Source organism: Crotalus tigris, unplaced genomic scaffold (genome assembly GCF_016545835.1).
Source record: "Crotalus tigris isolate CLP2741 ecotype Arizona unplaced genomic scaffold, ASM1654583v1 scf7180000023895.12585, whole genome shotgun sequence".
Classification (NCBI taxonomy): Eukaryota; Metazoa; Chordata; class Lepidosauria; order Squamata; family Viperidae; genus Crotalus; species Crotalus tigris.
The window spans coordinates 1-12,585 of record NW_024100255.1 but is presented as its reverse complement, the minus strand read 5'-3'; the positions used below and the strand labels follow the sequence as shown (position 1 = coordinate 12,585).

The 12,585-nt window shown below is 57.6% G+C and overlaps 1 protein-coding gene across 1 annotated transcript; it reads left to right on the top strand.

Annotated features, from left to right (window-relative positions):
- Positions 1 to 20: 20 nt before the first annotated feature.
- LOC120298452 (mucin-12-like) lies at positions 21 to 12,581 on the top strand (the record flags this gene model as incomplete). Its single annotated transcript, XM_039322224.1, has 3 exons — positions 21 to 8,116; positions 8,700 to 11,438; positions 11,940 to 12,581. Coding segments are annotated over exons 1-3 (11,373 nt in total), but the record flags the coding sequence as incomplete, so codon positions are not given.
- Between the last annotated feature and the right edge of the window lie 4 nt (positions 12,582 to 12,585).

Here is a 12,585-nt window from a genome sequence, read left to right as displayed (position 1 = left end):
CCACTCTTCCATTGCCCTTACCAAGGAAACCACCGTCTCTTTCCGGTCCAACCGTCCTCCAGCCAAGGTCGAATCAACAGCAGTTGAGGGGACCAGCCCTTCCCTCTCTTCGGCAACATCTCCTATGGCTGTGCAGCTCAGAACCTCGACTCTGGAGGTGACCGGTTCCACCACGATGAGGTCGCCTTCCACTGTGGAGACCAGCTTCACGTCTCTTCAAGGTCAAACCACGCCAACCTTTAGCAAGGTTTCTCCCACTAAGGCCAAGCTGACCTCAGCAGAAGTGACCAAAACAGCTTCCCCAGCATCCGAATCTCCCCTGGCCACGTCTCCTTCCATGCCGAACGTATCCTCTCCGGATCGGACCTCGCCGCCAACGTCTCCCTCAGAGACCACCATTGCATCCAACGGCACGAGTTCTTCTATTCATGCAGAATCCACCCCAGCTGAAGGAGGCACCACCTCTTTGCTCCATTCGACACGCTCGAGCACTGCAGTACCAGAAACCATGTCCTCCGCAGAGTCGGTGGCCTCTATTGTCACCACGACAGCTACTGTTGGCATGACTGAGCTAACCTCCGCCAAGGAACAAACTAGTCCCTCCCTCGCCCCCTCTTCTACCATGCAGCCGAAAGGAACCTCACCGCAGGAGACCACAACTCAACACCCGCCTTCTGGCTCTTCCACAGGGGAACCGGAGGTCAGCTCTGCCCGAGGCACCTCCGTTTTCCCGTCAACTTCTTCCCCTTCCAGTCACCACTCTTCCATTGCCCTTACCAAGGAAACCACCGTCTCCTTCCGGTCCACCCGTCCTCCAGCCAAGGTCGAATCAACAGCAGTTGAGGGGACCAGCCCTTCCCTCTCTTCGGCAACATCTCCTACGTCTTTGCAGCTCCGAACCTCGACTCTGGAGGTGACCGGTTCCACCCCGATGAGGTCGCCTTCCACTGTGGAGACCAGCTTCACGTCTCTTCAAGGTCAAACCACGCCAACCTTCAGCAAGGTTTCTCCCACTAAGGCCGAGCTGACCTCAGCAGAATTGACCAAAACAGCTTCCCCAGCATCCGAATCTCCCCTGGCCACGTCTCCTTCCATGCCGACCGTATCCTCTCCGAATCGGACCTTGCCGCCATCGTCTCCCTCAGACACCACCATTGCATCCCACGGCACGCGTTCTTCTATTCATGCAGAATCCACCCCAGCTGAAGGAGGCACCACCTCTTCGCTCCATTCGACACGCTCGAGCACTGCAGTCCCAGAAACCATGTCCTCCGCAGAGTCGACGGCCTCTATTGTCACCACGACAGCTACTGTTGGCATGACTGAGCTAACCTCCGCCAAGGAACAAACTCGTCCCTCCCTCGCCCACTCTTCTACCATGCAGCCGAAAGGAACCTCACCGCAGGAGACCACAACTCAACACCCGCCTTCTGGCTCTTCCACAGGGAAACCGGAGGTCAGCTCTGCCCGAGGCACCTCCGTTTCCCCGTCAACTTCTTCCCCTTCCAGTCACCACTCTTCCATTGCCCTTACCAAGGAAACCACCGTCTCCTTCCGGTCCACCCGTCCTCCAGCCAAGGTCGAATCAACAGCAGTTGAGGGGACCAGCCCTTCCCTCTCTTCGGCAACATCTCCTACGGCTGTGCAGCTCAGAACCTCGACTCTGGAGGTGACCGGTTCCACCCCGATGAGGTCGCCTTCCACTGTGGAGACCAGCTTCACGTCTCTTGAAGGTCAAACCACGCCAACCTTCAGCAAGGTTTCTCCCACTAAGGCCGAGCTGACCTCAGCAGAAGTGACCAAAACAGCTTCCCCAGCATCCGAATCTCCCCTCGCCACGTCTCCTTCCATGCCGACCGTATCCTCTCCGGATCGGACCTCGCCGCCATCGTCTCCCTCAGAGACCACCATTGCATCCCACGGCACGAGTTCTTCTATTCATGCAGAATCCACCCCAGCTAAAGGAGGCACCACCTCTTCGCTCCATTCGACACGCTCGAGCACTGCAGTCCCAGAAACCATGTCCTCCGCAGAGTCGGTGGCCTCTATTGTCACCACGACAGCTACTGTTGGCATGACTGAGCTAACCTCCGCCAAGGAACAAACTCGTCCCTCCCTCGCCCACGCTTCTACCATGCAGCCGAAAGGAACCTCACCGCAGGAGACCACAACTCAACACCCGCCTTCTGGCTCTTCCACAGGGAAACCGGAGGTCAGCTCTGCCCGAGGCACCTCCGTTTCCCCGTCAACTTCTTCCCCTTCCAGTCACCACTCTTCCATTGCCCTTACCAAGGAAACCACCGTCTCCTTCCGGTCCACCCGTCCTCCAGCCAAGGTCGAATCAACAGCAGTTGAGGGGACCAGCCCTTCCCTCTCTTCGGCAACATCTCCTACGGCTGTGCAGCTCAGAACCTCGACTCTGGAGGTGACCGGTTCCACCCCGATGAGGTCGCCTTCCACTGTGGAGACCAGCTTCACGTCTCTTGAAGGTCAAACCACGCCAACCTTCAGCAAGGTTTCTCCCACTAAGGCCGAGCTGACCTCAGCAGAAGTGACCAAAACAGCTTCCCCAGCATCCGAATCTCCCCTGGCCACGTCTCCTTCCATGCCGACCGTATCCTCTCCGGATCGGACCTCGCCGCCATCGTCTCCCTCAGAGACCACCATTGCATCCCACGGCACGAGTTCTTCTATTCATGCAGAATCCACCCCAGCTGAAGGAGGCACCACCTCTTCGCTCCATTCGACACGCTCGAGCACTGCAGTCCCAGAAACCATGTCCTCCGCAGAGTCGGTGGCCTCTATTGTCACCACGACAGCTACTGTTGGCATGACTGAGCTAACCTCCGCCAAGGAACAAACTAGTCCCTCCCTCGCCCACTCTTCTACCATGCAGCCGAAAGGAACCTCACCGCAGGAGACCACAACTCAACACCCGCCTTCTGGCTCTTCCACAGGGAAACCGGAGGTCAGCTCTGCCCGAGGCACCTCCGTTTCCCCGTCAACTTCTTCCCCTTCCAGTCACCACTCTTCCATTGCCCTTACCAAGGAAACCACCGTCTCCTTCCGGTCCACCCGTCCTCCAGCCAAGGTCGAATCAACAGCAGTTGAGGGGACCAGCCCTTCCCTCTCTTCGGCAACATCTCCTACGGCTGTGCAGCTCAGAACCTCGACTCTGGAGGTGACCGGTTCCACCCCGATGAGGTCGCCTTCCACTGTGGAGACCAGCTTCACGTCTCTTGAAGGTCAAACCACGCCAACCTTCAGCAAGGTTTCTCCCACTAAGGCCGAGCTGACCTCAGCAGAAGTGACCAAAACAGCTTCCCCAGCATCCGAATCTCCCCTGGCCACGTCTCCTTCCATGCCGACCGTATCCTCTCCGGATCGGACCTCGCCGCCATCGTCTCCCTCAGAGACCACCATTGCATCCCACGGCACGAGTTCTTCTATTCATGCAGAATCCACCCCAGCTGAAGGAGGCACCACCTCTTCGCTCCATTCGACACGCTCGAGCACTGCAGTCCCAGAAACCATGTCCTCCGCAGAGTCGGTGGCCTCTATTGTCACCACGACAGCTACTGTTGGCATGACTGAGCTAACCTCCGCCAAGGAACAAACTCGTCCCTCCCTCGCCCACGCTTCTACCATGCAGCCGAAAGGAACCTCACCGCAGGAGACCACAACTCAACACCCGCCTTCTGGCTCTTCCACAGGGAAACCGGAGGTCAGCTCTGCCCGAGGCACCTCCGTTTCCCCGTCAACTTCTTCCCCTTCCAGTCACCACTCTTCCATTGCCCTTACCAAGGAAACCACCGTCTCCTTCCGGTCCACCCGTCCTCCAGCCAAGGTCGAATCAACAGCAGTTGAGGGGACCAGCCCTTCCCTCTCTTCGGCAACATCTCCTACGTCTGTGCAGCTCAGAACCTCGACTCTGGAGGTGACCGGTTCCACCCCGATGAGGTCGCCTTCCACTGTGGAGACCAGCTTCACGTCTCTTGAAGGTCAAACCACGCCAACCTTCAGCAAGGTTTCTCCCACTAAGGCCGAGCTGACCTCAGCAGAAGTGACCAAAACAGCTTCCCCAGCATCCGAATCTCCCCTGGCCACGTCTCCTTCCATGCCGACCGTATCCTCTCCGGATCGGACCTCGCCGCCATCGTCTCCCTCAGACACCACCATTGCATCCCACGGCACGAGTTCTTCTATTCATGCAGAATCCACCCCAGCTAAAGGAGGCACCACCTCTTCGCTCCATTCGACACGCTCGAGCACTGCAGTCCCAGAAACCATGTCCTCCGCAGAGTCGGTGGCCTCTATTGTCACCACGACAGCTACTGTTGGCATGACTGAGCTAACCTCCGCCAAGGAACAAACTAGTCCCTCCCTCGCCCACTCTTCTACCATGCAGCCGAAAGGAACCTCACCGCAGGAGACCACAACTCAACACCCGCCTTCTGGCTCTTCCACAGGGAAACCGGAGGTCAGCTCTGCCCGAGGCACCTCCGTTTCCCCGTCAACTTCTTCCCCTTCCAGTCACCACTCTTCCATTGCCCTTACCAAGGAAACCACCGTCTCCTTCCGGTCCACCCGTCCTCCAGCCAAGGTAGAATCAACAGCAGTTGAGGGGACCAGCCCTTCCCTCTCTTCGGCAACATCTCCTACGGCTGTGCAGCTCAGAACCTCGACTCTGGAGGTGACCGGTTCCACCCCGATGAGGTCGCCTTCCACTGTGGAGACCAGCTTCACGTCTCTTGAAGGTCAAACCACGCCAACCTTCAGCAAGGTTTCTCCCACTAAGGCCGAGCTGACCTCAGCAGAAGTGACCAAAACAGCTTCCCCAGCATCCGAATCTCCCCTGGCCACGTCTCCTTCCATGCCGACCGTATCCTCTCCGGATCGGACCTCGCCGCCATCGTCTCCCTCAGAGACCACCATTGCATCCCACGGCACGAGTTCTTCTATTCATGCAGAATCCACCCCAGCTGAAGGAGGCACCACCTCTTTGCTCCATTCGACACGCTCGAGCACTGCAGTCCCAGAAACCATGTCCTCCGCAGAGTCGGTGGCCTCTATTGTCACCACGACAGCTACTGTTGGCATGACTGAGCTAACCTCCGCCAAGGAACAAACTAGTCCCTTCCTCGCCCACTCTTCTACCCTGCAGCCGAAAGGAACCTCACCGCAGGAGACAACAACTCAACACCCGCCTTCTGGCTCTTCCACAGGGGAACCTGAGGTCAGCTCTGCACGAGGCACCTCCGTTTCCCCGTCAACGTCTTCCCCTTCCAGTCACCACTCTTCCATTGCCCTTACCAAGGAAACCACCGTCTCCTTCCGGTCCACCCGTCCTCCAGCCAAGGTCGAATCAACAGCAGTTGAGGGGACCAGCCCTTCCCTCTCTTCGGCAACATCTCCTATGGCTGTGCAGATCAGAACCTCGACTCTGGAGGTGACCGGTTCCACCCCGATGAGGTCGCCTTCCATTGTGGAAACCAGCTTCACGTCTCTTGAAGGTCAAACCACGCCAACCTTCAGCAAGGTTTCTCCCACTAAGGCCGAGCTGACCTCAGCAGAAGTGACCAAAACAGCTTCCCCAGCATCCGAATCTCCCCTGGCCACGTCTCCTTCCATGCCGACCGTATCCTCTCCGGATCGGACCTCGCCGCCATCGTCTCCCTCAGAGACCACCATTGCATCCCACGGCACGAGTTCTTCTATTCATGCAGAATCCACCCCAGCTGAAGGAGGCACCACCTCTTCGCTCCATTCGACACGCTCGAGCACTGCAGTCCCAGAAACCATGTCCTCCGCAGAGTCGGTGGCCTCTATTGTCACCACGACAGCTACTGTTGGCATGACTGAGCTAACCTCCGCCAAGGAACAAACTAGTCCCTTCCTCGCCCACTCTTCTACCATGCAGCCGAAAGGAACCTCACCGCAGGAGACAACAACTCAACACCCGCCTTCTGGCTCTTCCACAGGGGAACCTGAGGTCAGCTCTGCACGAGGCACCTCCGTTTCCCCGTCAACGTCTTCCCCTTCCAGTCACCACTCTTCCATTGCCCTTACCAAGGAAACCACCGTCTCCTTCCGGTCCACCCGTCCTCCAGCCAAGGTCGAATCAACAGCAGTTGAGGGGACCAGCCCTTCCCTCTCTTCGGCAACATCTCCTATGGCTGTGCAGATCAGAAACTCGACTCTGGAGGTGACCGGTTCCACCCCGATGAGGTCGCCTTCCATTGTGGAAACCAGCTTCACGTCTCTTGAAGGTCAAACCACGCCAACCTTCAGCAAGGTTTCTCCCACTAAGGCCGAGCTGACCTCAGCAGAAGTGACCAAAACAGCTTCCCCAGCATCCGAGTCTCCCTTGGCCACGTCTCCTTCCATGCCGACCGTATCCTCTCCGGCTCGGACCTCGCCGCCATCGTCTCCCTCAGAAACCACCATTGCATCCCACGGCACGAGTTCTTCTATTCATGCAGAATCCACCCCAGCTAAAGGAGGCACCACCTCTTCGCTCCATTCGACACGCTCGAGCACTGCAGTCCCAGAAACCCTGTCCTCCGCAGAGTCGGTGGCCGCTATTGTCACCACGACAGCTACTGTTGGCATGACTGAGCTAACCTCCGCCAAGGAACAAACTCGTCCCTCCCTCGCCCACTCTTCTACCATGCAGCCGAAAGGAACCTCACCGCAGGAGACCACAACTCAACACCCGCCTTCTGGCTCTTCCACAGGGAAACCGGAGGTCAGCTCTGCCCGAGGCACCTCCGTTTCCCCGTCAACTTCTTCCCCTTCCAGTCACCACTCTTCCATTGCCCTTACCAAGGAACCCACCGTCTCCTTCCGGTCCACCCGTCCTCCAGCCAAGGTCGAATCAACAGCAGTTGAGGGGACCAGCCCTTCCCTCTCTTCGGCAACATCTCCTCTGGCTGTGCAGCTCAGAACCTCGACTCTGGAGGTGACCGGTTCCACCCCGATGAGGTCGCCTTCCATTGTGGAAACCAGCTTCACGTCTCTTGAAGGTCAAACCACGCCAACCTTCAGCAAGGTTTCTCCCACTAAGGCCGAGCTGACCTCAGCAGAAGTGACAAAAACAGCTTCCCGAGCATACGAATCTCCCCTGGCCACGTCTCCTTCCATGCCGACCGTATCCTCTCCGGATCAGACCTCGCCGCCATCGTCTCCCTCAGAGACCACCATTGCATCCCACGGCACGAGTTCTTCTATTCATGCAGAATCCACCCCAGCTAAAGGAGGCACCACCTCTTCGCTCCATTCGACACGCTCGAGCACTGCAGTCCCAGAAACCATGTCCTCCGCAGAGTCGGTGGCCTCTATTGTCACCACGACAGCTACTGTTGGCATGACTGAGCTAACCTCCGCCAAGGAACAAACTCGTCCCTCCCTCGCACACTCTTCTACCATGCAGCCGAAAGGAATCTCACCGCAGGAGACCACAACTCAACACCCGCCTTCTGGCTCTTCCACAGGGAAACCGGAGGTCAGCTCTGCCCGAGGCACCTCCGTTTCCCCGTCAACTTCTTCCCCTTCCAGTCACCACTCTTCCATTGCCCTTACCAAGGAAACCACCGTCTCCTTCCGGTCCACCCGTCCTCCAGCCAAGGTTGAATCAACAGCAGTTGAGGGGACCAGCCCTTCCCTCTCTTCGGCAACATCTCCTACGGCTGTGCAGCTCAGAACCTCGACTCTGGAGGTGACCGGTTCCACCCCGATGAGGTCGCCTTCCACTGTGGAGACCAGCTTCACGTCTCTTGAAGGTCAAACCACGCCAACCTTCAGCAAGGTTTCTCCCACTAAGGCCGAGCTGACCTCAGCAGAAGTGACCAAAACAGCGTCCCCAGCATCCGAATCTCCCCTCGCCACGTCTCCTTCCATGCCGACCGTATCCTCTCCGGATCGGACCTCGCCGCCATCGTCTCCCTCAGAGACCACCATTGCATCCCACGGCACGAGTTCTTCTATTCATGCAGAATCCACCCCAGCTGAAGGAGGCACCACCTCTTTGCTCCAGTCGACACGCTCGAGCACTGCAGTCCCAGAAACCATGTCCTCCGCAGAGTCGGTGGCCTCTATTGTCACCACGACAGCTACTGTTGGTTTTTGTGCATGACTGAGCTAACACTCGCCAAGGAACACAAAACTAGTCCCTCCTCGCCCACTCTTCTACAATGCAGCCGGAAAGGAACCCTCCAAAAAACCGGTGGCCAAGGGGAGTGAGACCACAACTCAACACCTGCTTTCTGGCTCTTCCACAGGGAAACCGGAGGTCAGCTCTGCCCGAGGCACCTCCGTTTCCCCGTCAACTTCTTCCCCTTCCAGTCACCACTCTTCCATTGCCCTTACCAAGGAAACCACCGTCTCCTTCCGGTCCACCCGTCCTCCAGCCAAGGTAGAATCAACAGCAGTTGAGGGGACCAGCCTTTCCCTCTCTTCGGCAAACATCTCCTACGGTCTTTGCACTCAGACCTGACTCTGAGGTGAACCGGTTCCACCCCAATGAGGTCGCCTTCACCACTGTGGAGACAGCTTCACGTCTCCTTGAAGGTCAAACCACGCCAACCTTCAGCAAGGTTCTCCCAATATTAATGCCGAGGACATCAGCGAAGGACCAAAACCAGCTTCCCAGCATAAGAATTCTCCCCTGGCCACGTACTACTCCATGATGACCGTTATACTCTCCGGATCGGACCTCGCCGCCATCGTCTCCCTCAGAGACCAGCATTGCATCCCACGGCACGCGTTCTTCTATTCATGCAGAATCCACCCCAGCTAAAGGAGGCACCACCTCTTCGCTCCATTCGACACGCTCGAGCACTGCAGTCCCAGAAACCATGTCCTCCGCAGAGTCGGTGGCCTCTATTGTCACCACGACAGCTTCTGTTGGCATGACTGAGCTAACCTCCGCCAAGGAACAAACTCGTCCCTCCCTCGCCCACTCTTCTACCATGCAGCCGAAAGGAACCTCACCCCAGGAGACCACAACTCAACACCCGCCTTCTGGCTCTTCCACAGGGAAACCGGAGGTCAGCTCTGCCCGAGGCACCTCCGTTTCCCCGTCAACTTCTTCCCCTTCCAGTCACCACTCTTCCATTGCCCTTACCAAGGAAACCACCGTCTCCTTCCGGTCCACCCGTCCTACAGCCAAGGTCGAATCAACAGCAGTTGAGGGGACCAGCCCTTCCCTCTCTTCGGCAACATCTCCTACGGCTGTGCAGCTCAGAACCTCGACTATGGAGGTGACCGGTTCCACCCCGATGAGGTCGCCTTCCACTGTGGAGACCAGCTTCACGTCTCTTCAAGGTCAAACCACGCCAACCTTCAGCAAGGTTTCTCCCACTAAGGCCGAGCTGACCTCAGCAGAAGTGACCAAAACAGCGTCCCCAGCATCCGAATCTCCCCTCGCCACGTCTCCTTCCATGCCGACCGTATCCTCTCCGGATCGGACCTCGCCGCCATCGTCTCCCTCAGAGACCACCATTGCATCCCACGGCACGAGTTCTTCTATTCATGCAGAATCCACCCCAGCTGAAGGAGGCACCACCTCTTTGCTCCAGTCGACACGCTCGAGCACTGCAGTCCCAGAAACCATGTCCTCCGCAGAGTCGGTGGCCTCTATTGTCACCACGACAGCTACTGTTGGCATGACTGAGCTAACCTCCGCCAAGGAACAAACTAGTCCCTTCCTCGCCCACTCTTCTACCATGCAGCCGAAAGGAACCTCACCGCAGGAGACAACAACTCAACACCCGCCTTCTGGCTCTTCCACAGGGGAACCTGAGGTCAGCTCTGCACGAGGCACCTCCGTTTCCCCGTCAACGTATTCCCCTTCCAGTCACCACTCTTCCATTGCCCTTACCAAGGAAACCACCGTCTCCTTCCGGTCCACCCGTCCTCCAGCCAAGGTCGAATCAACAGCAGTTGAGGGGACCAGCCCTTCCCTCTCTTCGGCAACATCTCCTATGGCTGTGCAGATCAGAAACTCGACTCTGGAGGTGACCGGTTCCACCCCGATGAGGTCGCCTTCCATTGTGGAAACCAGCTTCACGTCTCTTGAAGGTCAAACCACGCCAACCTTCAGCAAGGTTTCTCCCACTAAGGCCGAGCTGACCTCAGCAGAAGTGACCAAAACAGCTTCCCCAGCATCCGAGTCTCCCTTGGCCACGTCTCCTTCCATGCCGACCGTATCCTCTCCGGCTTGGACCTCGCCGCCATCGTCTCCCTCAGAGACCACCATTGCATCCCATGGCACGAGTTCTTCTATTCATGCAGAATCCACCCCATCTGAAGGAGGCACCACCTCTTCGCTCCATTCGACACGCTCAAGCACTGCAGTCCCAGAAACCATGTCCTCCGCAGAGTCGGTGGCCTCTATTGTTACCACGACAGCTACTGTTGGCATGACTGAGCTAACCTCCGCCAAGGAACAAACTAGTCCCTTCCTCGCCCACTCTTCTACCATGCAGCCGAAAGGAACCTCACCGCAGGAGACAACAACTCAACACCCGCCTTCTGGCTCTTCCACAGGGGAACCTGAGGTCAGCTCTGCACGAGGCACCTCCGTTTCCCCGTCAACGTCTTCCCCTTCCAGTCACCACTCTTCCCTTGCCCTTACCAAGGAAACCACCGTCTCCTTCCGGTCCACCCGTCCTCCAGCCAAGGTAGAATCAACAGCAGTTGAGGGGACCAGCCCTTCCCTCTCTTCGGCAACATCTCCTACGTCTGTGCAGCTCAGAACCTCGACTGTGGAGGTGACCGGTTCCACCCCGATGAGGTCGCCTTCCACTGTGGAGACCAGCTTCACGTCTCTTGAAGGTCAAACCACGCCAACCTTCAGCAAGGTTTCTCCCACTAAGGCCGAGCTGACCTCAGCAGAAGTGACAAAAACAGCTTCCCGAGCATACGAATCTCCCCTGGCCACGTCTCCTTCCATGCCGACCGTATCCTCTCCGGATCAGACCTCGCCGCCATCGTCTCCCTCAGAGACCACCATTGCATCCCACGGCACGAGTTCTTCTATTCATGCAGAATCCACCCCAGCTAAAGGAGGCACCACCTCTTCGCTCCATTCGACACGCTCGAGCACTGCAGTCCCAGAAACCATGTCCTCCGCAGAGTCGGTGGCCTCTATTGTCACCACGACAGCTACTGTTGGCATGACTGAGCTAACCTCCGCCAAGGAACAAACTCGTCCCTCCCTCGCACACTCTTCTACCATGCAGCCGAAAGGAATCTCACCGCAGGAGACCACAACTCACCACCCGCCTTCTGGCTCTTCCACAGGGAAACCGGAGGTCAGCTCTGCCCGAGGCACCTCCGTTTCCCCGTCAACTTCTTCCCCTTCCAGTCACCACTCTTCCATTGCCCTTACCAAGGAACCCACCGTCTCCTTCCGGTCCACCCGTCCTCCAGCCAAGGTCGAATCAACAGCGTTTGAGGGTACGGCAGGCCCTTTCCCTCTCTTCGCAACATCTCCTACGGCTGGTGCACTCAGTAACCTCACTATCGGAGGTGACCGGTATCTACCACACCCCGATGAGGTCGCCTTCCACTGTGGAGACCAGCTTCACGTCTCTTGAGGTCCAAACCAGCCACCTTCATTCAAGGTTTCTCACTAAGGCCGATCTAGTACCTTCAAGCCGAAGTGACCAAACAGCTTCCCCAGCATCCGAATCGCCTGGCCACGTCTCTTCCTGGCGACCGTATCCTCCTCCGGACGGACCTCGCCGCCAATCGTCTCCCTCATAGACCACCATTGCATCCCAACGGCACGAGTTCTTCTATCAATGGCAGACTCCCCCCAGCTGAAGGAAGCACCACCTCTTTGCTCCATTCGACAACATGCGCTCGAGCACTGCAGTCCCTAGAAACCATGTCCTCCGCATAGGCTGTGGCCTGTCTATTGGTCACCACGACAGCTACTGTGCATGACTGAGCTAACCTCCGCCAAGGAACAAACTAGTCCCTCCCTCGCCCACTCTTCTACCATGCAGCCGAAAGGAACCTCACCGCAGGAGACCACAACTCAACACCTGCTTTCTGGCTCTTCCACAGGGAAACCGGAGTTCAGCTCTGCCCGAGGCACCTCCGTTTCCCCGTCAACTTCTTCCCCTTCCAGTCACCACTCTTCCATTGCCCTTACCAAGGAAACCACCGTCTCCTTCCGGTCCACCCGTCCTCCAGCCAAGGTAGAATCAACAGCAGTTGAGGGGACCAGCCTTTCCCTCTCTTCGGCAACATCTCCTACGGCTGTGCAGCTCAGAACCTCGACTCTGGAGGTGACCGGTTCCACCCCGATGAGGTCGCCTTCCACTGTGGAGACCAGCTTCACGTCTCTTGAAGGTCAAACCACGCCAACCTTCAGCAAGGTTTCTCCCACAAAGCCCGTGCTGACCTCAGCAGAAGTGACCAAAACAGCTTCCCCAGCATCCGAATCTCCCCTGGCCACGTCTCCTTCCATGCCGACTGTATCCTCTCCGGATCGGACCTCGCCACCATCGTCTCCCTCAGAGACCACCATTGCATCCCACGGCACGAGTTCTTCTATTCATGCAGAATCCACCC